The 26,905-nt window shown below is 43.6% G+C and overlaps 1 protein-coding gene across 5 annotated transcripts in view; it reads left to right on the top strand.

Annotated features, from left to right (window-relative positions):
- Positions 1-26,905, top strand: part of cacnb4a (calcium channel, voltage-dependent, beta 4a subunit) — a 205,855-nt gene that overhangs the window by 144,385 nt on the left and 34,565 nt on the right. For all 5 annotated transcript variants that reach the window (XM_041201270.1, XM_041201271.1, XM_041201274.1 and 2 more), the window contains 4 exons: positions 6,809-6,867; positions 7,353-7,462; positions 17,847-17,998; positions 24,561-24,656. In XM_041201270.1, coding sequence (XP_041057204.1) covers positions 6,809-6,867; positions 7,353-7,462; positions 17,847-17,998; positions 24,561-24,656 — 417 coding nt within the window. The remainder of the gene's footprint in view (positions 1-6,808; positions 6,868-7,352; positions 7,463-17,846; positions 17,999-24,560; positions 24,657-26,905) is intronic.

A 26,905-nucleotide genomic window follows, 5' to 3' on the forward strand; every position in this document is an offset into this window, starting at 1 on the left:
GAAGGTAAGTAAAAAAGGTGGTACATTAAGCATGGGTGATTTTAATGTTCATGTAGATTGGGAAAATCAAATTGGCAGAGGGAGCCACAAGCAAGAATTCATAGAGTGTATTCAGGACAGTTTCTGAGAACAATATGTTGTAGATCCAACCAGGGATCAGGCTATTTTGGATTTGGTAATGTGTAATGAGGCAGGTTAATAAATGATCTCAAAGTAAAAAGTCCCCTAGGAAACAGTGACCATAACATAGCAGAATTTAGCATTCAGTTTGAGAGTGAGAAACTTGGGTCGGAAACAACTGTGCTAAGCTTAAGTAAGGGTAATTACAAAGGAATGAGGACAGAGTTGTCTAGTGTGGATTGGGAAAGATGTTTAGCAGAAAAGATGGTTGATGAACAATGGCAGATGTTTAAAAAATAGTTCATGGCTCACAACAAAGATATATCCCAATGAGGAAGAAGGATTCTAGGGAGGGGATAAACCAACCATGGTTAACCAAGTAAGTTAAGGATTGTATCAAATTGAAAGAAAAAACATACAATGTGGCAAAGTTTAGTGGTAAACCAGAGGATTGGAAAAGTTTTAAAAACCAACAAAAGATGACCAAAAAAAATAAGGAGGGAGAAAATAAACTTTAAGTGTAAACTAGCAAGTAATATAAAAACAAACAGTAAGAGCTTCTTTAAATATATAAAAAGGAAGAGAGAGGCCAAAGTGAACATAGGCCCCATAGAGAATGAAGCGGGGGAAATAATAATGGGGAACCTAATCTTCAGGTCGGCAAGTGAGGGCAGGGCCAATTCGCCAACATGTAAAATGATGCACGGTGATGTTGGGAGTGTGTCCCGATGTCACCGCACGTCATTCAGATCTTGAGTTCACTGGGCGCGCACCAGAGTTGGCTGCGCACCTGCCAAATTGTCAAGGGCCTATTAAGGCCATTTAAACAGCAATTAAACTAATTAACTGAGCTGCCCGTCCATTTATCATGAAATGTCATCCACGGGAGGGAAGAGGTTTCATGGAGGTTTTTGAAGTTTAATAAAGAATTTTAATAAAATTAATTGACATGTCCCAGCTCATGTCTTAAAATTCTTTTTTCTTTAGTTTGATTTTTGAAAATTTTTAATAATCACCTTGAGGCAGCTCTGTGCGTCAGGGAGATTTCAACATGAATGAGCGCAGGCCCCAAATCAGCCTACTACCCCAGATCGCACAGGGAGGGCATAGCACTCCTGGGTGCGCGTCACGCTTGGCGGGCCTTAATTGGCCCACCCACGTAAAAGAGCAGCACGCACCCGATCAGGGGCGGCATTCCCACCCAACCCCACCCCCACCCCCACCACACCCCCCCCCGACTGGGAGAAAATTCTCCCCCAGGAAATGGCAAAGGAGGTAAATAAATACTTTGCGTCAGTTTTCACAGTAGTCACAAAAATAGGTGGGAAGACAAGTCGTGAGCAATGACAGGAAGGGGCCACAGAGGGATATAAATAGGTTAAGTTAGTGGGCAAAAACTTGGCAGATGGAATATAATGTGGGGAAATGTGAGGTTATGTACTTTGGCAGGAAGAATAGAGGAGCTTAATATTACTTAAATGGAGAAAGACTGCAGAAAGCTGCAGCACAGAGGGATTTGGGAGTCCTTGTGCATGAATCCCAAAAAGTTAACATACAAGTTCAGCAGGTCATAGAGAAGGCAAATGGAATGTTGGCCTTTATTTCAAAGGGAATGGAATATAAAAATAGGGAAGTCTTGCTAAAACTATACAAGGCACTAGTTAGACCACACCTAGAATACTGAGAATAGTTTTCGTCCCCTTGTCCAAGGAAAGATATACTGGCATTGGAGGCAGTCCAGAGAAGGTTCACTAAGTTAACCCCAGGTATGGAGGGATTTTCTTATGAGGAGAGGGTGAGTACTTTGGGCCTGTACTTATTGGAGTTTAGAAGAATGACAGGTGACCTTATTGAAATGTAAGATTCTTAGGGGGCTTGACAGGGTAGATGCTGAAATGTTGTTTCCCCTTGTGGGAGAGCCAAGGACCAGAGGGCATAATCTCAGAGTAAGAGGTCGCCCATTTGAGACAGAGATAAGGAGGAATTTCTTCTGAGTTTAGAGAATCGGTGGATATCTTTACCGTAGAGGGCTGTGGAGGCTGGGTTGTATAGATTTTTAATCAGTAACGGAGTCAAGGGTTCTGGGGAAATTGCAGGAAAGTGGAGTTGAGGATTATTAGGTTAGCCATGATCTCATTGAATGGCGGAGTAGACTCGATGGGCTGAATGGCCTACTTCTGCTCCTACGTCTTATGGTCTTCTTTGATCTGCTTTAACCTTCACAGAGCAGATAACAAAACTGACATCAACAAGAGCTCAGCTTGCACATAACCTGTGCACCATAGTCCTTTCATGTAAAAGGCACTTGTCAAACTATTCTCCACCACTGGCCAAGCAAATGTGAGAAAACTGTCCAAGAATACAACTGGTCAAGTAAAAGCATTAGAGCACTTTGTTTTAATCCTGATAGCCAGTTGGTGAAGGAAGAAACCAAAGTTAGTCTTTGCTTGGATGAGATTTATTCACAAAGTGAAACATTACAGGTACATACCTCCACACAACAATCTACCACCTACATCAGTAAGTGTCTCTTTGGATGGTTACTTTTTTTAATTCATTCACAGGATTTGTGTGTCGCTGGCAAGATCAGCATTTATTGCCCATCCCTAATTGCCCTTCAGAAGGTGGTGGTGAGCCATCATCTTAAACTTCAGCAGTTCATGTGGATTAGATACACCCATAGTGCTGTAAGAGAGGGGGTTCCAGGATTTTGACCTGGTGACAGTGAAGGAATGGCAATATAGTTCCAAGTCAGTTTGATGTGTGATTTGGAGGGGTACTTGCAGGTGGTGATGTTCCCATGCATCTGTCACCCTTGTCCTTCTCAGTGGTAGAGTTCACGGGTTTGGAAGGTGTTATTGAAGGAGCCTTGGTAAGTTGCTGCAGTGCATCTTATAGATGGCATACACTGCTGCCACTGTACATCAGCGGTGGAGGCAGTGAATTTTAAGGTGGTGGATGGGGTGCCAGTCAAGTGAGCTGCTTTTTCCTGAATGATGTCAAGTTTCTAGAGTTTTTTTGAGTTGCACTAGTCCAAGCAAGTGGAGAGTATTCCATCACACTCCTGACTTATGCCTTGTATATGGTAAACAGGCTTTGGAGAGTCAGGAGGTGAATTCCGTAGAATTCCCAGCTCTGACCTGCTCTTGTAGCCACAGTATTTATATGGTTAGTGCAGTTCAGTTTCTGGTCAATGGTCACCCCTAGGATGTTGAGAGTGGAGAATTCATTGATGGTAATGCCATTGAATGTCAAGGGGAGATGGTTAGATTCATAACAAAAACAGAATTACCTGGAAAAACTCAGCAGGTCTGGCAGCATCGGCGGAGAAGAACAAAGTTGACGTTTCAAGTCCTCATGACCTTTCAACAGAACTGAGTAAAAATAGGAGAGGGGTGAAATTTTAGCTGGTTTAAGGTGGGGTGGGGGGATGCGGGGAGAGAAGTGGGGGGGTGGTGGTGTGGTTGTAGAGACAAGCAAGCAGTGTTAGGAGCAGAAAATCAAAAGATGTCACAGACAAAAGAACAAAGAGGTGTTGAAGGTGGTGATATTATCTAAAAAAATGTGCTAATTAAGAATGGATGGCAGGACACACAAGGTACAGCTCTAGTGGGGGGTGCAGTGAAATAAGACTAACAGGGCATAAAAGTATAGGTTTAAAAATAATGGAAATAGCTGGGAAAAGAAAAATCTATATAAATTATTGGAAAAAACAAAAGGGAGGGGGAAGAAATGGAAAGGAGGTGGGGATGGAGGAGGGAGTTCAAGATCTAAAGTCGTTGAATTCAGTATTCAGTCCGAAAGGCTGTAAAGTGCCTAGATGGAAGATGAGGTGCTGTTCTTCCAGTTTGCGTTGAGCTTCACTGGAACAATGCAGCAAGCCAAGGACAGACATGTAGGCAAGAGAGCAGGGTGGAGTGTTAAAATGGCAAGCGACAGGGAGGTCTGGGTCATTCTTGCAGACAGACCGAAGGTGTTCTGCAAAGTGGTCGCCCAGTTTACATTTGATCTCTCCAATGTAGAGGAGACCGCATTGGGAGCAACGAATACAATAGACTAAGTTGGGGGAAATGCAAGTGAAATGCTGCCTCAATTGAAAGGAGTGTTTGGGCCCTTGGACGGTGAGGAGAGAGGAAGTGAAGGGGCAGGTGTTGCATCTTATGCGTATGCATGGGGAGGTCCCGTAAGTTGGGGTTGAGGAGTAGGGGGTGATAGAGGAGTGGACCAGGGTGTCCCGGAGGGAACGATACATTGCTTGGCAGTTGTGTGACATGAATGTTAATTGTCATTTGAGACCCCAAGCCTGGATTTTGTCCAGGTCTTGCTGCATTTGGACATGGACTGCTTCAATATCTGAGGAGTTGTGAATGGTGCTGAACATCGTGCAATCATCAACAAACATCCTCACTTCTGACCTTTTGATGGAGGGAAGGTCATTTATGAAGCATCTGAAGATGGTTCAGACATGGACACCAGCTGGGGAACTCCTGCAGCAATCTCCCAGGACTGTGATGACTGACCCCCATCCTTTATGCTAGGTATGACTCCACCAGCGGAGAGATTTTCCCCAGATTCCTATCCTGAGCACATATAATCAATACCCTCCAGCTGTATATAGTTAACCTTTGTTGATACAAAAAGCACTTAGCAGATTGGCTTTTCCCATTGTGCCCAACAATGGGAAAATTTTGGCCCATTAATATAAATGGAGAAATATTGCAAGTTGGCTGAAACAGGGGTCCTGAGAATTAGAGTTTATGAATATAAGATTGTTTAAGAATTCCAGTAGTGCATTCAGAAGAAACATTTTTATGCAGAGAGTGGTTAAAATATGGAACTAGCTACTAAATGGAGTGGCCGAGGCGAATGGCATGGATGCATTTATGCTACACAGACACATGAAAGAGAAAGGAATAGGGAGACATGTTGATGGTGTTGGATGAAGAGGGATGGGAGGAGGCATATGTAGAGCATAAACACTGGCATGGACCTGATGGGCTGAATGGCTTGATTCAGTGCTGTAAATACTATGCAAGCATAGACATTAGATTTTCTCAAAGATCTACCAAATCTGACGTTGTGCATTTTGAACGTCTATTACCACAGTTCTCAGAATTGATGCCATCAGAGCTAAGTCTTTAGTCGGGCTGCTCCCAGTTGTGTGGGTTGTTACTCATTTAGACTGGCAGGTGGCTTCATAAAGAGAGGATATAAGGACATGATCACAACAGAGTAAAGAACAGGAATTACCCCCAGTTCATTGCCAGTTTCTCAGCAATTTTACCATGAAGTTGACCATGTGAAAAACAAGGGAGAAAAGTGTTTAAAAAGCTGTATGTGTCAATTTAAAAATAGAATACATTTTTGGATTGTTTATTTTCAGATCAGAAGAAATGGCTTTTCCATATGGTTTAAATTGCAAAGTGAGGGTAGGGCAGTTGCCATGTGGATTGGTGGTGCACATTTTTTCACTGCCACAGACCAATATTTGGAACCCACAAACAGCCACAGTGGCAGAAATTCTACACTTACCCTGCTGAAATAGATTAAATACACCAAGGAGGACAGTTTATCGCTCTCTCTTTCAACTTTTTCATGTTACATGGGGTTGCCACAATGCTGGTTAATCACCTTTATACATTCATATTGACCATCAGTTTTGGATTCGGCTGGTGGTTTTACTGTTGGACGCCTTTCCTGCCGCTAACATTCCCCATTTACCTGGCCCTGGGGACTGGCACTGCTACACACTGGCCTGCCTGCACCAGTGGCTGGGTTCGTCCATGGCCAACAAGTCTCGGGGCAGGGTTTTATGTCACGGGGGTGGGAGCGCGTCCAACCCGATCGGGCGTAAAGTAGCGCACGCTGATGTCAGGCGAGCGTCCTGCAGTCATCGTGCACTTGCACGATAATTCGGTCAGTGGGTGCGCATGAAAGCTGGCAGCGCACCCACCGACAACTATGAGGCCTATTATGGCCCTTCATCAAATAATCCTCATCCACAGGCGGGATGAGGATTCCAACAGTAATTGTAAAAAAATTAAATAAATTTGGACATCGTTTTTAACATATCCCTGTTCACACGTGGGGACATATTTCTCTCACGTTTGAAATCTTTATTTTTGTTTCTACAATTCTTCAGCTCCCTGAGGCAGCTCTGTGCCTTCGGGGAGCTTTGAATGCGCGCTCCCCCTCACGTGCGCAGACTTTTGTGCTCACATTCCTCCCGGGACGGGACCACCCCGGCAGTGCTGAGCTCCCCGGCGCACCTTTCACGCTGGCTGGCCGTTTAATCGGCCGGCCAGCAGGACATCGTAGTTGGGAGCTGATCATGGCCGTTCCCAGACCCGCCTGCCGCGCCCACCCGAGGTGCGGAAAATCCTGCCCTTGGAGTGGGGAGTCAAAGCCAAAGCCTTGTGGCTTAGAGGTAGGACCCCCCAAAGGACAAGGTACCCATCGGCACTAAAAATCATGCTGTTTACAGTTGCACACAGAAATCACCCAAAATATGTTCTACTAATTCAGCTTCCATTTTTACATGCGGCTTTTTTCTGTTGCGACCATTTTAGTTAAGCTTTAAGGTTGGGGTGAACAGATCCATAGGGATTCTCTAATTATTTTCATCCTCTGCGATTCTTTCTCTGATCAACATCTGTTCTTCTCTTTCCACCTCCTCCCTCCTGTACAGGTTACTGACATGATGCAGAAAGCTCTCTTTGACTTCCTAAAGCACCGGTTTGATGGAAGGTGGGCAAAAACCCTTTTTCCACACTTCTCTTCCAGCCCTTTGTGACTTGTCTTCTCTTGACCATGTTCGCATCTTCAACGAGCAAGTTTTAAAATCACGTTGCACAACGCCTACAGGAAGATTTTATTGAATTACTTTGTAAAAGCAATTTATACTGCAGGGTTAGGAGAATTCCAGATGACTGTAAAGCACATTCTTAGTGCACGGCAGTTACTAACCAAAATAGTTCCAGTAATGAAAAGAAAAACTGACCGCTAGAAATCAGAAATAAAAATGCATGGCTTATCAGTAGGCATCTAAAATTTCAGATAGGGCCTTTTGCCAGAACTCTGAATAGAAATACTCTGTGCTTTAGGCCATTCTAAGTCAGCGCTCATTGTGTCAGAGAACTGACAGGTAAATTAAATACCTGCGACAACAATTGATCACAATTAGCAAAACCACTTGACTGAACAAATATTGCTTGCTTGCTTTTTTGTTACAGGATATCAATTACACGTGTGACAGCCGACATATCACTGGCCAAGCGTTCGGTCCTAAATAACCCCAGCAAAAGGACAATAATGGAGCGTTCCAACACGCGGTCCAGTATAGGTATGACTTCAACTTGTTCCTCTTGTCTATGCAAGCTAATTTTTGCTGTTGTTTCAATCAACGTTCATGCACTTTCAAATTCTCTAGGCAATCACATCATGAAGCAGATTTTTGCACAGTACAATTTTTCATTTTACTCAATGATATTTTTCAAAAAAAACCGATCTCACTCCTTTTAGCCTTGTTAACATTTTAAAAAATAGCAAAGTTTACTATTCATGAGATAATAAGACCAGCTACAAATGCAGGGATTTGGAAATTAAAGCAGGAATGTTGGTACCTGTGAGAGAATGGTAGTTAACATTTTGGATGGGGTCACTCAACAGAACTCAGTTCTGATTTCAGCCAAAACACTCAGCCCTCTTAGTTCTATTGAAGGGCTATCGACCTGAAACATCAACTCTGCTTCTGCCCACAGATGCTGCCTGACCTGTTGAGTATTTCCAGCATTTTCTGTTTTTATTTCAGATTTCCAGCATCCGCAGTATTTTGCTTTTGTATTCAGCCCTGTTTTGTCTGTTTGAGATGTTGACTGCCTTGCTCTTTATTGCCAGCTCTTTCTGCTGCCATTTCAATATTTGTGAGGATGCATATTGGTCAAGATGGGATTTGAATGCACTCATGGAGCAGTGGGAATTAAGCATTCATCAGTACGTAGCACAAAGCATAACACTGGAGCTGCATGTTGGTGGGTTAAACAGGGCTAAGAGAGTGTATGGGAAAATGTTTCTAAGGTAGATGATGGATTGTAGATCTCTGCAGTTACATCTGCAGTATGGCTGTAATACAGAACAGTTTTGGACAAAGACAAGATGGTACCATTCCAATACAGCATTCCTTGTACATAGTTCACCATCAAAAAATACCTGTGCTTGATTTTTGGCAGACAAAGCACAAACTGTTGGATACAATTGCTTTAACATTTGGATTTTAATTACAAAGCTTTGTTTAATCCTGGATGTAAACATCCATCTCCTTTATGGATAACTATTCCAATCCCTGCACATTGATGCAGACAACCACTGCACAATGAAACATGAAGAAGGTTGTAGGGAAGAAGATGTTAATATTTTCTTTCACTCTACTTTTGCGTTAGATTTTTAAATTTAATTTTGATTTATTTTCTTCACTATGCCTGCCCAACAGCTTTGTATTGCCTACATCAAGAACAAAATTGATATTTAAAAATTATTCGTTTTTATAAACCTTTAGAATATTGTCATAGAAATTAATGCTGTGCAGTAATAAATAATCTTCTCTGTAATACATGGGTAGCTCTAGACGTCAACAACGTGACTGCAACGTAGAGCATTGAGCTCTTAGACAGACTCACTTCAGTTAAGTGGCTTATCTCGCTGACTACTAAAGGTGGACAGTAGTTATACCTGGAATTAGGGAAGCGAAATTTTTGACATGGCCAGACTCCAATGAACATCTTATATTTTCTTGAACGTCAGAATACATTACAGCACATTTAATTTTGCCATTGCACTATTATGTGACACATTGGGTGGGATCTTCCTGGTCTCAATGGGCAGCATCAAGGCAAAATCAGCAAGAATTTTGGAATACTATGGATCAGGTCAGTGGCAAGATGCATTCCTGCCTCTGAGCGTTCTTCTGTGGGGTGGGTCAACACCTGCAGAGTCTACTCACCTGGCAGCAGCAGCTAGCCAATCTCCATAATTAATTAAGATAAAAGCAAAAAACTGCGGATGCTGGAAATCCAAAACAAAAGTAAAAATACCTGGAAAAACTCAGCAGGTCTGGCAGCATCTGCGGAGAGGAACACAGTTAATGTTTCGAGTCCGTATGACTCGTATGTCATACGGGCTCAAAACATTAATGGTATTCCTCTCCGCAGATGCTGCCAGACCAGCTGAGATTTTCCAGGTATTTTTATTTTTGTTTTCCATAATTAACTGGCCATTTATGGGCTGATTGGACATGTTGCTACGGCCACAATGGGTGGGTTCCCCACTGAGGGCCAGACTGTACAGGTGCCTGGTGGCAGTTTGCTGGTGGTTGGCCTTGGAGGGGCCTGTGAAGCCTCCTGTTTTTACCCCCCCCCCGCCCCCCCCAACCCAAGCCACCAGGCCACAGCTGCTGCCGATGGCCATCCTGTGGAGAGATTTCCCAGGCTGTGGCCACTGCTTATTTAATTGATGTCTAACCTGTTTCAGAGGGCACCCCAAGATGGAGGGGCCCTTGCATTTCCCCTTTGATAGTGGCAGTGCCCACCTCTGGCTGTGGGGCTACCATCCTTCCAAGGCTGTAGGATATGGCCTGCAGCAAAGGGATCCATCCGCCATCCTTAATTGGACAGCGGACCTGGAGGTGGCCTCTGAATTGACCGTCTCTGGGAAGATCTTTCGGCGAGGGGTCAGGACCCGGAAATGGTCCTGAGTCATGCTCATATTTTAAGGTCTTGAGGCCATCTGGCTGCTGGAGTAGCCAGTAGTAACTGGTCTTCTTTGCTACACCTTAAAGCAAACACTTTGAAAGTGGCTGGAGTTCTGACATAACAACACCACCACCACCACCACCGCCCCCCCCAACATTATTCCTGTATGATTTAAATGTGCTGTCTTCAGGCAGGGACTCTTCACCTACACTCGTGGGATATCCCAGAAGTGTACATGAAACACACAGGGGTTGCATGACACTCTGCATTTCAGGAAAAAGGACATAACATTTCTTTTCCCCTGCCTTGTTTCCAGGAACATGGCCTACCCTAGCCACAAAACAGGAAAAAAATGGGTACTCATTGGAGGAGGCCATGCAATCACATGCCGGATATGATGTCACTCATGGCCTGGATGGACTCGTCCATCATTTTCTCGTGGGAGTGAACAGCCCCTGGGAACTCTGAAGGATGACCGCACATTTCTTGCTGCTACTCCAGCACCCTGCCACTATGCTGTAGGCAGCTGTGTATCACTGCGCCTTTCTTCAATCCTCTGATGGGGAGTTACCTGCTCATGTGCATTTAGCTAGTGCCACCCATTCTAAACATGTATCAATGCCACCAACGCAAGGCCATGAGGGCCTCAGGTAGCGCTGATGCCCTCGGCAGCACTTAATCCACCCTTGGCACTGAAGCAGAGACGAGAGTGATGTGAAAAACGTCTGTGCCCACCCACTTCCTTCTGTCTTTCCATGCTCCTGATCTTCATGTGGTCATCAAGGGTCACATAGGCACCACTGCAAAGGCTGGTGAGAAGGGTTGGTGCCTTCAACCGTCGCTCTTCTCACTCACTCTGGCTCTCACACCCACCTTGCTCTCAATGGCCTGATGCCACCATTCAATCACCATTATTTCCTCCATCTATGTTATTTTAGCAATGAAGAGTATATCTGCCCTGTATCCCCGTGCTCTCGCATGATGAGCTTGCATTTCCTGAAATGCAGAGTGTCACGCAACCCCTTGTCCAGCTATGTTTGTCAGGCTTCAGGGGAGATAGTGGTGTGTTGATAATGTCGAGGAACTAGTAATCCAGAGACCCAGTCTAATGCTCTGGGCACGGGTGTTCACATCCCACCATGGCAGCTGATGGAATTTGAATTCAGTTAATAGATCTGGAAGTGAAAGTTAGTCTCAGTAATCGTGACCCTGAAGTTATCATCGATTGTCATTAAAAAAAAAAAAATCTGGTTCACTAATGTCCTTTAGGGGAGGAAATCTGCCATTTTTATCTGATCTGACCTACATGTGACTTCAGACCACTCCATGTGGATGACTCTTCACTGCCCTCTGAAATAGCCTCATAAGCCACTCAGTTCAAGGACAATTAGGGATTGGCAACAAATGCTGGCCTTACCAACAACGTCCACGTTCTGTGAAAGAATAAAGAAGAAAAACTGCAGCACTTCAAATGGCTGTCATCATGGAAGGTCTTTTAAAAGTAGTCATTAATGCTAGGCACTGCAGTGAATGTCTCTGACTGACCGTGGCATTCTGTGTGAGGCTACTCTGTAGCTCACTGTGGTTCTTGGTGAGACATTTTGCATGGGTCATTCACCTCGCCTCACATTGCCAGGCTGCCATACAAGACATGCAGGGTGCCATCTTACCATTATGCATGCCACTCACCTTGCCAGACCTCACTAGATCATTGAAGTGCTTTGGACAATGTGCCCAAGTTTGTGCAACCACCCTAAGGCTCCTGACTTCCTCAGGCGTCTTCTGACAAATCTCCTTCCTGAGGCTCACTGGTCTCCTCCTCCCATCCAATGGAAGTGCCTCTCTCTGTTTCCTTGCTGTCCGCTCCAGAGAGACATCACTGAAATATGGAGCAACCTTCCATCTCACTGCAGCTATTCCACCGCATGTTCCCTTCTGATGCAGCCCTTCCTCTGGCTTCTCTGGGTGCAGCCTATAGGAAGACAGCAGACTGGCCTTTAAAAAAATGGTGGCATTAGATTTCCTGCTGGCACAAGGTCCCACACTCCACCCATTATTAACTGGCTCCCCCACCAACTGGATGTCAATTGGCTGCAAAGTGGAAGATCGTCATAGAAACCCTGCCACCTGTCCTTTTGACCCATGACCTGCAAATGATCCTGTCATCGGGATTTTGCATTATTTGGCAAAATCCAGCTGGGTTTATGCAAATTAACACCAAAGCACAATACAGTATATTTAGGATCCTGGATCAAAGTGCTGGAACTCCCTATCTAACAACAGTGTGAGAACATCTTCTGCACCCAAATTGCAGCAGTTCAAGAAGAAGGCATCCCACCACCTACTCAACAAGGATAAATACTGTCTTTCCAGTGATGCCACATTCTTTTTTTATTGAATACGGGGAAGATATCAATTCTTTTCTTTCATGTCTTTTACCACATCTTATCACAAATGGACTTCCAACCAAATATTGTGTGACCTTGTTGCCCTGTAAATTACCCTTAAATTGATCACAGTCACCCATATCTAAAAGCAAATGAGCCACAAAGTGACATTGAAATTATGTCATATTTAACAGATGCAGATGTGTTGCCTTTGGCAACAGTACTGGATGGTGTATGAGATGGCACAGTTGTTTCCAGTGACATTGAGATGCAACTGAAGAGATGATTTTGCCTGGTGGTTCTGAAGGCAATATTGCCAATATAATTATTATCTAACAGGGCACCGTCACCTCGGGTTGCAGATTGATTGAGTGCTCAACCAATGCATAGTTTCTCAACTGCTGGTGTGCACACACCTTTCCCACTTAATTGAGAAAACTACAGCAGGCAGAATTTCAAATGATTGAGCATATCTTCCACATGTGAGATGCGCTTGTTGCTTTTGGCCTGTAGAATCTGCCCTCCAAGATAAATGGGCTGGGTTCCACTGCACTGGCAGCATGGCTCTCCTCCTTGAAGTGATCCTGTAATATAAACACAGCAGTAGACTCTATAATCACAGTGCTGTCAGGTGGCATTTCTTTCTCCAGAACTGTATGAGGCCTTTCAAAAGTAAAAGCACTTTATCAGCTGCCAGGGAAGACATTTCCTGAAATTATGAATGTGTGTTAAATTGTACACGGAGAGTCTCTTTGGAAGTGCCAGTATTTATCTACAGACACGTCTGTCGATTTGATTTTTGCTTCCTTTGAAACCCAATGGAAGTAGGGAGCCTTTTTGATGTGTGATAATACACAGGGTTATTGACAAATATCAACACCACATTTGTGCCATATGTCTGTTTCAAATGTCCTCAATAATCCTAAATTTGTTGTGATTATTTTTTTGACTGCTGTACCAGATTTCCAAATGGCTTACATTTGCTGCCTGTTGCATGAATTGCTGTATTGATACTAATGTCGTGTCTGTCAGTACTCACTTCCTTTCAAATCACCCAACACTGGTGGGTGGATGTGTGTGTGTGTGTGTGTGTGTGTGTTTCCAAGGTGGCAGATTTACATCCTTTAGTGTCACTGAAAGTAGGAACAATGGACAGATCCAGAAAAGTTCATCAGGCCTGTCCAAGTGAAGGCCACTACTGCCCACAGTTCATATTTTTCATTACTTGTAGCGATGATAATATGTAAATGTTTAAAATGTTGACTGAGAAGACCTTTTGGGGTTTTGCTGACCATTTAACTTGTCCTCCAGATAGCTGGTCAGAATGCATGTGCGGTAACTTTATTGCCTTGGTAGAATCTTTGGTTTCTGCACTGCATTCAGTACTGCACGCGTGCAGCTAAAATCCTATCCTGCAATAAACAAGGTGTCCTCTATAATTATTGGCAGGAGGCACACCTAAGTCAGAATTAAGAATCACTTAAGAAAGAGCTACAATGGGAGCACCTTAGGATGAATGGAGCGCGTACCTGCTTAGCTCAGTCGGCAGCGCATGCGACCCTGAGTCTGAGGGTCGTGGATTCGAAGCCTGCTTTAAAAAATTTTTTTTTTTTTAGGATGAATGGATTAAGATGGGCCAATGGCTATTCTCATATTCAGGGCAAGATTGAATCTCATTTGCCCACTTGTACAAAGTTCAAATCTGACCTGCAATTATCATGTGAAGAGTGACCAATTCCAATAAAAGCTGTTGCACTTTCCTTGCTATTTGCAGGGGTGACCACACAAGGGACATATTGGCATTACTTGCTTGAAGAACAGCCTGAACCCTGCTAATAGCTCTATATGTAATCAGGGAAAATGGAGTAAAACCTGTAATAAGGAGAAAACTCAACTTGTGCTAGCAATGATATTTTGCGGCTGTGATCATTTGCTATGTGTGACTGACTCCAGAAACACAACCCCCATGATGGAAGGAAAACTGTGGTGTTTCAGTTTCAAGTAAACGTTGTCTCACCCTTGTCAGTCAGCAGAGCGAAGTTGAACACTGGAAGTATGCAATTGGTGAATAGTCTGGAATTTTTATTCCCCGGGACAAGAGAATTTTAGGCAAAATTTTGCATAAATAGATTATTTGCTGATCATCGTGCATATTTTCTTGTTTTCTTAAGTTCTAATCATTTGGAATTGGTTGGAGCCCCTGCCCGAAGCTCAGAGTCCCACTCCGGTACTTGGTGGCCATGGAAGGTGCATTCATAATGCAGCCAAACAGGTTGATTATCAACCTGTAAATCCCTGCAATACACCTATGACAGGTGGTAAGAGCAGGAGACTCTCCTGGTCAGCCATGCTTGATGCAGAGTGCTGTCCATCAAACTATAACCTCTGGCGACCTGTTCCAGGGGAAAAAAAACTAGCCTTGGAAGCAGACATAAGCATGTGCTTTGTCTGCCTTATATGCCTCTGCTCATAGGAAGGGAACCCAAGGAAAAGAGAGTCAAATACTTTACAATCAGTCTCTATGGACTGAATGCAGTCGGTGATGATATGTGAGTCACTAAAACATGTTCCCTCCACTTACAGCCTAAAATAGTTCTAGAACATCTTAAAAAGCTTTAATTGATAGAAGACTGGGCTTTGAGGAAAGACGAATTGTCACACTTCAGCCCTAGATGATAGCAACTGAATAGATTTCATCTAAGTACATGAGATTATAAATAGCTCACAGAAAGCAGATCCAGAGCACTTTTTCAAAATTAAACATGACAATAGAGCAAGGAAGCACAGGCAAATATAGGTAAAAGTCAAATTCACTCAAGGAGATACCAACACTTGGAACAGATTTCCAGAAAAAGTAACGGAAATTCAAAAAAAACCTCCTGAGTCAGAGCTGATTGTAAAAGGGAGATGTGGCATTTTTCTTCTGATGGGTTAAGTTGATCCAGATGTATTTATCTTGGAATAACGTTTACTACTGAGTGTCCTTAACAATGATTTTTATTTTAAAAAATCCTTCATTGTTATTATGTCTTATCAATTTGTCAAAATGCCTCAAAATGCACAACATAGTGCACTGCAATCGTTATCTGTAAAGCTACTTTTATGTGGTCATTTTTGGTCGGTACTATATGATCCAGTGGGTTGGGAGCTGGTGAAGAGGGCAAAGATAGGAAGCAAAGTTTAATTGTGTTTCTCTGACTCGTGTTTGTTGGGCAGGCCTGATGGACCAACAATTCTTTTCCTGTACAACAATTTTGTAGGTTCTTATGCTGCTGAGCAAGTGCAGTATAGTACCAAATGTTTGCTATAAGTAGCCATTTTGTTTGTTTCCAGTTTAGGTGTAATGATATGTTGGTATACTAAGGCTGATCACTGGTCTGAAAAACTAAGTAACTTCAAAGTCAGGACCAAATCCATTTAACATAAAAATTTGCTTCAAATTGGTTTATGGTGTGGATTTATACTGTCACCAATAAAACCCATTCCTGGAATCTTCAGATGATCTGCAGTGTAGATGCAATCTGTTGCATTATAGTCCCAGCTTTTCAAAGTACATTAAGAGAATGTTGGCACTAGTTAACAATAGTCAAGCACTTTAATTCTACAGAGCAGTTTATGAATACAAATTACTTGAATGAATGGGCTAACCTGAGATAAAGTCTTTGGTCACTTTAATACTAGATTTTTCTCTCTGGATGATAGATTACAACACGCATAGTTATTATAAACAGGCATATTAAAAGGTACACTTGAACTAACCAGGCACCTCTTGTGGTCCCTAAGCCATGTTTTTAGCTTTCCTCTTTTAGCAATCTCCTGAATGCTGAAGTAAATCATTAGCAGTGGTGTGAGAGCAAACCCTCTAGATAAGGGGTGGGGAGTAATGGAGGCAATAGGCCATTTGGCCATTGCTCCACAATTCAGCAAGATTATGGTGTGTTTTCTACCTCAACTCCACCTTTTCACACTATCTCACAACCCACAGTTCCCTTAGTATACAAAAATCTATTGACCTTTGCTTTCAGTATACTCAATGGCTGAGCATCCATAGCTCTTTGAGGTTGAGAATTTAAAAGATTCACCTCCCCCTGAGTGAAGAAATTTCTTCCCATCTCATTCCTAAATGACTGACCCTTTGTTCTGAAACTATGGCTCCGTGTTTCAGATACCTCCACCAGGGACTGCATCGGGGAGCAGGGGGCGAGGCCCGTTCGCTGATGTGTAAAATGACACGGGGTGACGTTGGGCGTGTGTTCTGACGTCACCCCACGTCATTTACATTTTCAGTTTGGCGGGCGCGCAGCTGGCTCGGCTGCGTGCCCTCCGAACTGTCAACGGCCACTTAACCCCTTTAAAAACAGTAATTAAACCAATTAATGGACCTGCCCGCCCAATCTTAAGGTTGGCGGGCAGACAAAGAGCCCAGGCGGGCCTTCAGAAAAAACATGAAACCTCATCCACAGGTGGATGAGGCTTCATGAGGGATTTAAAATGTGCACAAAATGTTTAAATATAAGAAATTGACATGTCCCAGCTCATGTGACAGTGTCACATGAGGGGACATGTCAGGAATATTTTTCCCATCCTTCCACAAAATTTTTAAAACTTCCACCAATCTCCCTGAGGCAGCACTTTGCCTCAGGGAGATCTGTGTGCTCTTTCGAGCACGTGCATGAACGAGTGCACTTCCAGCTCGGGGATTCCCTCCCCTCGTGTGTACAGGGCGCGTGCACAGGGAGCGCACATGTAAAATGGCGGCGTGCCCCCTCACCTGGTGCGCCGATCAGGAATGCGCCTGCTCCCGCACATCCCCCACCCAGACGGGGGGGAAATGTTACCCCAGGAATCATTTTCTCAGCAGCTTACCCTGTCAAGCACCTTAAGAATTTTATGTTTCAATGAGACACTCTCTCATCTTCTAAACTTTAAGGAAAATTGGCCTAATCTATTCAGTGTCTCCTCAGAGAATAATCTTCTCATCCCAGGAATCAATATAGCAAACCTTTGTTGCACTCCTTCTAGGGCGAATATGTCCTTCCTTGGGCAAAGAGACCGAAACTGCAGATGGTACTTCAATATCTTGTTTGTTCTGGTGGGTTGTGGTCACAGCGCAGTCTAAATTAAGTTGAAGTCTATGAAAGAACTGGATAGTCAAGATTGGACAGTGCTGTATTCTCAACTTGAAATGAAAGCATTAACTGCTGGTTGATCAGTTCTGGAACAAGTTAGATTAATGTTTTGGGTATACACTAGCCATTAGAATTGGAAATTGAAAATAAACAAACTGCTTAATATGGCAGAACAAAATTAAGGGATTGGTAGGGTTGTGGGGTATTGGTGAATATCAACTGGTAAAAGGCAAATCAGGCATGTAAACTATTATAAAGAGGCAGCTAATGGAGTTAGCAGCCCAAGAATTGATTCTTTAGAAAGCTGAGAAGAGTTGATCATTGCTGATTGGTATACCAGATTTGATGTTCAATCTTCTTATTTGTGAACTTGCATGTGCCAAGTAGCCTGGACTGATTGATGACCATTCCCAGGGTGAGTTCTCTAAAGCATAACTGTTTTTTCTATTTTTTTCTTTCAATAGCTGAAGTACAGAGTGAAATTGAAAGAATCTTCGAATTGGCCAGAACTTTACAGTTGGTTGTTTTAGATGCGGACACCATTAATCATCCTGCCCAGCTCATCAAGACCTCCTTAGCACCAATCATTGTTCATGTCAAAGTTTCTTCTCCAAAGGTAAAATACTTTGCCCATATTTAAGTGTAGTGTGAGTGAGTTTTAAATATATAGATTTACTTTGTATATTTTGCCTCCTTCAGGGGCAACAGCACACTGTTTAAAAAAAAGAAGGGTCAGTTTAACTCAGTTGGTAGCACTAAGTCTAGTAAGTTTTTGGTTCAGGCCCCATGCTAACATTTGATATATCACGTATGTTTGTGCTTCAGTTTGGAATTATGTGTAGAATTGTCAGAGGTACCGGCCTTGAATGAGATGTTAAACTGAGTGTCTGTCTGCTTGGCCAGTAGTTCATGTAGGTGTTAAAGATTGGGGCAGGATTTTGCCCTTGGCGGGGGTACTCAGTGGGGGCGATAGGAAAACCGACCGCCGCCTGCGATTGGCTCTGCACTGCGATTTCATGCAGGCAGGCCAATTAAGGCCTGCCCTGCGTGGATCGCGAGCGGCAGTGCTGAGCACTGCCACTGTGGCTGGGGGGAGGAGGGAGAGCCTGGCCTAGCGCGCAGTTCACGTATGTGCCAGAAAGAACGCTTCAATCTCCCTGAGGCACAGAGCTGCCTCAGAGAGATTGAATCCCTGTGAAAAAAAAGTAATGAAAAGAATAAAAATTTAATAAAACATGTTTTTAATTCAAAAATCAAGTTTATAAAAAATGTCTATTTGCTTTAGGAAACCTCATCCCGCTCGTGGATGAGATTTCCTAAAAAAAATGTAAAGGCTGCTTGGCCTTTTCACCTGCCCGCCAACTGTAAGGTTGGGTGGGCAGGGTAAATTTGAGGTTAATTGGATTGTTACTGGCCTTAATAGGCCTTTTAATCATCAGCGGGAATGCAGCTGAATCTGATGCACGCCTGCTGTACGAAATATCGCGAGACTGCGTAATGACATCGGGATGCACGCCCGACATCATCATGTGTCATTTTACGCTCAGATGTGTCGGGTGCGCGTCCGCACACCAATCATAATATTCTGCCCATGGTAATATTTGAATAACTTTAGGGAGTTTAGGCAAACAGCTGGTCACATTTCTCATTACTGCTTGTTGGAGAATGGTTACTTTAATTGCCTGCAGAACCACAGCTCATTGTACATGAAGTTTTATGGGACATTTCAGAAGGCTTTAATAAAGCAGCAAGCAATTGAAGTTCATAACATCATAAGAAATAGGAGCCATTTAGCCCATTGAGCCTCCTCCACCATTCAGTAAGATCATGGCTGATTTGATTATGGCGTGAACTCCACTTTCCTAGCTGTCCTCCATAACCCTTGACTCCCTCATTGATAAAAAATCTAACTGAGCCTTGAATATATTCACTGACCCTGCCTCCACTGCTCTCTGTGGAAGAGAATTCCAAAGGCTAACGACCTTCTTAGAGAAGGAATTATGCTTCACCTCTGGCTTAAATGGGAGAGCCATCATTTTTAACCTGTGCTCCCTCGTTCTCGGTTCCCCCATGAGAGGAAACATCCTCTCAGCATCTACCCTCATCCTCAGAATTATATGTGTTTCAATAAGACCATTTTCCATTTTCCTAAACTCCAATGAGTATAGGCTCAACCTTTCTTCATAAAACAACCCTTCAACCCAGGAATCAGCCTAATGAACCTTTTCTGAACTGCTTGCAATGCAGGTAGATTCCTCCTAAAGTAAAAAACTAAAACTGTACACAGTACTCCAGGTGAAGCCTCACCAATGCCCTGTACAGCTGTACCAAAACTTCCCTACTTTTACATTCCATCCCCCTTGCAATAAAAGCTTACATTCCATTTGCCTCCCTAATTACTTGCTGTACCTGCACGTTAACCTTTTGTGATTCATGTACAAGGACACTCTGATCCCTCTGTACTGCAGCATTCTGCCATCCCACTTCATTTAAATAATATTCTGTTTTTTCTATTCTTCCAACCAAAGTGGACAACCTCACATTTTTCCACATTATACTCCATCTGCCAAAAAATTTTCCCACTTGTTTAACCTATCCATATCCTTTGCAGACTCTTTGTATTCTTCTCACAGCTTATTTTCTACCTACTGTTGTATCATTGGCAAATTTGGCTACAATACAATTGGTCCCTTTATCCAAGTCATCAATATGGATTGTAAGTTGTTAAGGTCCCAGCACTGGTCCCTGAAGGATTCCGCTAGCTACAGTTTGCCAGCCTGAAAATGATCCATTTATCCCGACTCTCTCTTTCCTGTTAGTTAGCCAATCCCCCAAACATGCTAATGTATCACCCCCAAAATCATGAGCTCTGCTCTGAAGAAGAGTCATATGGACTCGAAACGTTAACTCTGTTTCTCTCTCCACAGATGCTGCCAGATCAGTGTAATGTTTCCAGCATTTTCTGTTTTTATTTCAGATTGCCAGCATCTGCAATGTTTTGCTTTTATCATGAGCTCATCTGTGCAGTAACCTTTTATGTGGCACCTTATTGAATGCCTTTTAGAAATTCAAATGCACAACATCTACTGGTTTCCCAGTCTCACTCCCTAAGGGACAATTGCTGAGTTTTGCTACTCATTTCCTTTTTATACACTTATGTAAGAAGCTTTTCCTGTCTGTTTTTATATTTCTTGCAAGTTTTCTCTCATACTTTAATTTCTCTCTCTTAATTATTTTTCTAGTCATCCTTTGTTGGTTTCTAAAATGTTTCCAGTCTTCTGGCCTACCCCTAATCTTTGCAGCATTATACATCTTTTCTTTCCATTTGATACCAGTTCTTTCTAGAAGTTCCATCTAGTATAATTGATATAACTGATATAAAAAAGTTTTCTCACATGAAGGTTAGTCTTTAAAATAATCTATCAAGCAAGATAATTGAGACAACGATATTGGAGCTATCCCAAATATAACTTTAAAAATGATTAATTCTCAGGGTCTGGGTGTCAATTTTTTTTACGTTTGTTCATGGGATGTGGGTGTTGCTGGCTAGGCCAGCATTTAGTGCTCATCCCTAACTGCCCTTAAGAAGGTGCTACAGTCATGGGGTGTAGGTACACCCACAGTGCTGTTAGGGAGGGAGTTTCAGGATTTTGACCCACTGTCAGTGAAGGAACAGTGATATATTTCCAAGTCAGGATGCTGAGTGGCTTGGAGGGGGACTTCCAGGTGATGGCGTTCCCGTCTGTCTACTGCGCTTGTCCTTCTCGATGGTGGTGGTTGTGGGTTTGGAAGGGGCTGCCTAAGGAGGCTTTGGGAGTTCCTGCAGTGCATCTTGTAGGTGGTGCACACTGCTGCCACTGTGCTTCGTTGGTGGAGGGAGTGAATATTTGTGGATGGGGTGAAAATCAAGCGGGCTGCTTTGTCCTGGATGGTGTCCAGCTTCTTGAGTGTTGTTGGAGCTGCACTCATCCAGGCAAGTGAAGAGTATCCCATCACACTCCTGTTGCCCTTCTCTAGAAGACGATATGTCTACTTTTTGAACCCTTTGTTTTGGTTTGATGCAAGTGAATGGCTTGCTAGGCCTCTACAGAGAGCAATTAAGGGTCAATCACAATAGATGTCGTGATGTGAGAGATAGTGTACTGGAGTGATGGGCTGAATAACGTTTCCTTATCACTGATTTTCTTTTGCTGTTATATTTATTTATAGAATGAAAAACAATGCTGATAACTCTGTGCTACAAACCCAAACGGTGCATCTGGCATTTCATGTTCAGTTATGTGATGTGACCCAGCTATCAATATGTGCATCGCTTTATAGCCTGGCCTACAGGCACTGCAACCTCTTGTCATAATAGTAATTCATCATGTCAAAATATTACTCACGAACACATATGCTACCATTTACTTGCATCAAAAGACACCGTTATTTCCAGCAAGGAAACAATTCTGTAGTCGAGGATTCGGGCTCAGACCCCAAGCATTGTGGTCCCCCGTGAAACTGGTGCCCACTGTTAGAGGTGACACCAGTAGCTTCAGCAATGGAGGCCACACAGAACTGAGCAAAGAATGTTGTTTTTTGATGATGCAACAGGCAGTAGAGGACATTGGAATTGCAGTTCATACTGCACTTAGATTTCAGAAAGCTATTGGAAGGTCACTTTGGCGGTGAATGGCAGAAATAAGGAGTCACTGATGAAGGGTTAAAACGTGATGCTGAATCAATACTTGGTTTAAAAATAGGGAACAGAGAATATAAGCAGGCTGCCCCGGAGATCAGTTTCAAGATCGTTCTAAATTTAAATATGAAGAAGTGGCATGGACACTGGTGGTGTAAGCAAAATCTCCAAGTTTACTGTTGATCATAAAACAGAAGGCGGTTCAAAAGTAACTGAGGTCAAATGAAGTATCCCATTGGAATCCTGTAATCTTTGACTTTGTGATCCTGGGTGTACACTCCAGTCTGCAAAGTGGCTATGTCCATTTCAGCTTCTGGTCTGCAAGGAAAGGAAATGAAGGGTTTGGAATGGCTCTGTGCCAGCAGGGTGAAACGACAGGCTCATACTGAAGCAGCAGCCAAATTTTCACCGTGCCGGTGTTTTTTTTATTTTCCACTGACTTGGAAAATATTGCAAAGACGTTTAATTTCAATGCAAAGCACCAGCAACAGTGAAACGAAGAAACGAGTCACCAAAAAGAGTCTGAACTATTGTTCTGTTAGGTGAAAAGTCATTTGCTATAAGCCTGTCTTGTGATGTTAGCATAGACCAATTTCACTCCCTAAGCGTTTACCCCTCCAACAGTCCTTAGACCTCAGTTAGAATTTCTTTTTGACGTCACCAGCATCCATCGGTATGCCTTGTGATCAAAAGGTAATAAAGTGATTTCATTGTTAGCCATAGTGTTGGTGCTGAGGCATCAGCGTGCTATGATGATAGCTCTTGGGATGACCACACAGGGTGGATTTACGATCTGTGCCATGCTGTTCAGAGTCAACTAAGTGTGTAAGTGAGGCAAATAACACAGCAAGAGATAAAAAGGAAAGAAAATGACCAATTCACCTGGGAAGAGGGGAAAGGATAGAAAAAGAGGCAATTCACCAAAGTGACCTTGTACAACTTCAGCCAACAACTGCAAAATGGCACTGTCACAATACTGGGTGGGGGGAACTTAGTGAAGCTCCCCGGAGCGGGAAATGGGTGGAGGGGGCATTTAATTATGCAGGAGGTGTTATGAAAGTTGGGAAGTAAGTTGGTGGTGGATTAAAGGTGGATCATTGTGGTAGCAACCCATTTTTACTGCATATACTCGTTAAAACACACAGTTACCAGATTAAATAGTACCTTTGAGATTTGGTCTGCAGCAACTGAGAAACACCTGCTTTCAGATTCACGACTGGTTAAAGGTGGTGAGCAGCAGGCGAGGTGGCTTCCTGGTGGATTTGGAGAGAGTAGGAGCTGCTTTTCCTGTACAGGGAACTTTGTTGGACCCGGAGAGAGGAGGCTGAGCTATTGCACTGAGCTCAGGTGGTGGCTGTCCAGGGAGGTCGGAGCATAACTGTCCGAAGGAAGGGGCTCAGGTCATAGTGACCCTAAGAAAGGTCGTGGGGGACAGAGGGAGCAAGCTGGATGACAGAGGAAAGGTCAATCTCTACCGAAGGCAGCATAAACACGATAGAGGAGAGTTGAGGGTAACCCAGGGCAAGTAAAGAGTGATAGAGGGAGGATTGAGGGTGACAATCAGCACACTGATGGTGACGGGGGCTTGTTGGTGGGGGGAGGTCCAGGGTGCTGAGAGGTAGCTTGATTGTGAAGGTGCGGAGTGGGTGCAGGGGGCGGCTCTAGAGGGACAGATAGTTGATCAAGGATGATGGAGGGAAGGTTGAGGGTGAGGGAGGGAAGGTTGAGGGTGAGGAAGGGAGGGTCGAGGGTGATGGAGGGAAGGTTAAAGGTGACTGAGGGTGGATGCAGGGTGATGACTTGCAGCTCAACGGTCTCAGAAGGCCTGGCTAGGATGATGGAGGGAGGGTTGAGGGTAATGGAGGGAAAGTCGAGGGTGATGGAGGAAAGGTCAAAGGTGATTGATGGAGCATGCATGGTGATGGCTTGTAACTCCAGGTATCTAAGTGTGACAGCTGGGGAGGGGATGGCAGTAGTTCGAGTTCAAAATGCTCCTCTCCAGCAGACAGAATGATGCTGCTGGCTTGCATGGAGTGGATGTCTGTGGGAGTGCCGTTTAAATATGGCACCTGGACCATCTACCACCATGAGGTAAAGGTGCAGTCGGCAACTTCCTGCCCACCCCTATTGCACAAGTAGCTGGACCCTCGACTGTGCAGGGCTAATTGGCTGGCCTCTATGTGATTGCGCATGGCCAGCCACCCCACCTCTGAGTGGAAGTCCTGTTCACTTCCAGTCCCACCATCAGGGCATTCGCTGCTGCAACAAGTTTCTGTCCAGTGCATTGACCAGGCTTTGGGTCAAGGAAAGGTGCAGAGTGGAGATGCAAATGAAATGAACAGTGTCTATGTGTTTGTATGAAAGAACGTTACTGTGGAAGAACAGATGGATCTTTGCCTGAGACTTATTATCTGCCCAAACCTCAATATTAGTGTTTTTAGGATTTCAATATTGTGAGTAGTTATTACTTTGATTGAAGAATTTGTTTTGTTTTCACCAGGTGCTGCAGAGGTTGATAAAGTCCAGGGGAAAATCACAGAGTAAAAACCTCAATGTCCAGTTGGTGGCAGCAGATAAACTGGCACAGTGCCCTCCAGTACGTAATAATTCAATAATTGCTTTTATTGATAAGAGTACGTTAACAAGATACGAGCAACTGTAACAGTGTACAAAGTAACTGCTTGCTGCTGTGCTTGTCACTTTCAGTTGATACGCATTCTTTTTAAGTATAGGTTTTGGTAATTTACCTCAAACAGGTTGAACAAATACTTCCCACCCAAAGTTGAGTTTTCCTTCAGATAAGCAGGTCCCAGACTCAGCATTTGTTGCAGTTCAAATGATTTTGCCTTGAAAGAAAATTAAATTGTCATCTGTCATTCTGAATTCCTGAACTGGTTCAATTTATGACAGCAACTTATATTTATATCATATCTTTAGTGGAATAAAATATCCCAAGACAATTCACAGGAATGTAAAATTTGATGCCAAACGACATAAGGCAATGTGAGTGTTGATGACTGATAGCTTTGTCAGAGAGATAGGTGTTAAGCAGAAAGAGGTAGAGAGGTTTAGGGAAGGAATTCCAGAGCTTAGGACCTTGGGAGCTGAAGGACTGGCTGTCACTGATGGAACAATTAAAATCAGAGATGCTTAAGAGGTTGTAATTAGAGGAGCACAGGTATCTTGGAGTGTTATGGGGCTAGAGGAGATTACAGAGAACGAGATCTGTGAGACCATGGAGGGATTTTAAATCAAGATGATGCTTAACTGGGAACCAATATAGGTCAGTGGCCACTGGGGTAATAGGTGAATGGGGCTTGGTGGGAGATATGATATGGGCAATAGAGATTTGAATGAGCTCAAGTGTGTGGAGAGTAGAACATCGGTCAGTCAAGAATGCATTGGAATAGTCAAGCCGATAGTAACAAAGGCATGGATGAGGGTTTCAACAGCAGATGAGCTGAGGCAGGGGTAAAGACAGGTGACAATACTGAGTTAAAAATAGACGGTGTTAATGATGTTGTTACATTGATATAAACAGCAATCGCTCATAAGGGATTGTGTAAACATGTTATGGGATAATTTATTTCGAATAGGCTCATTAGAACAGTTATACAAAGGTAGAAAGCTTGAAGACGCCAGCAGCAGAGCTGTGTGTGCACAGGTCTCAAAAGCAAAAGTGAAACTAAGACTGGATCTCATAACACACTTCCCTTCTAGTGATGTCATGCTACCATCCCTTAAAGGCATATTACAACAAGTGATGGCACAGATATGTGGTCAGAAGCGCGCCTTGGGGCTCAGCCTCAGACTGCTGCCAGGATTGGAGTCAGTATCTAGGGAACAAAGTTTGTGGTGGGGAGCAAAGACAATGGCTTCAGTCTTTAGTTTTAGTTGCAGGCCATTTCTGCTCAGTCAGTAATAGAAGTTGGCCAAGCAGTCTGACAATTTCAGGACAGTGGAAGAGTCGGAAGAGGTGGTGGTGAGGCAGAACTGGGTGTCATCAGTATATATATGGAATTTTGTGTTGTGTCTACAAATGATGTCACTGAAGAGTAGCATGTGGAAGAGACATAGGAGAGGGCTGAGGATAGATCCTTTATGGACATCAGAAGTAACAATGCATGAGCAGGAAGAGGAGCCATTGCAGATGATTCTTTGGTTATGATTGGATTCATGAGAATGGAACCAGGCAAGTGCAGCCCCACCCAGCTGGATAATGGTGGGGTGGTATTGCCAGAGAATGGTGTGGCCAGTCAAGTCAAAGTCAGCAGATAGGTCAAGAAGGATGCAGAGTGATAGTCTACCTTTGTCACTACCAGATAGGATCTTTTCTAACTTTGATAAGCTGTAAATTTGTTTCAGCACTATGGCAGGGTCTGAAAACTGATTCTTCTTTTATTCATTTTTTGGGATGATGGTGTCGCTGGCTAGGCCAGCATTTATTGCCCATCCCTAATTGCCCTTGAGAAGGCGGGGTGAACTGCCTTCTTGAATCCCCTGCAGTCTTGGCAGTGTAGGCACACCCACAGTGCTATTGGGAGGGAGTTCTAGAATTTTGACCCACCGACAGTGAAGGAGCGGCAATATACTTCAGGCTGGTGAGTGGCTTGAAAAAGTAGCTTCCAGGCGGTGGTGTCCATAAGACCATAAGACATAGGAGCAGAAATTAGTCCATTTGGCCCATCGAGTCTGCTCTGCCAATCAATCATGGCTGATAAGTTTCTCAACCCCATTCTCCCGCCTTCTCCCAGTAACCTTTGATCCCCTTACCAATCAAGAACCTATCTATCTCGGTCTTAAATACACTCAATGACCTGGCCTCCACAGCCTTCTGTGGCAAAG

Source organism: Carcharodon carcharias, chromosome 12 (genome assembly GCF_017639515.1).
Source record: "Carcharodon carcharias isolate sCarCar2 chromosome 12, sCarCar2.pri, whole genome shotgun sequence".
In the NCBI taxonomy this organism is placed as follows: domain Eukaryota; kingdom Metazoa; phylum Chordata; class Chondrichthyes; order Lamniformes; family Lamnidae; genus Carcharodon; species Carcharodon carcharias.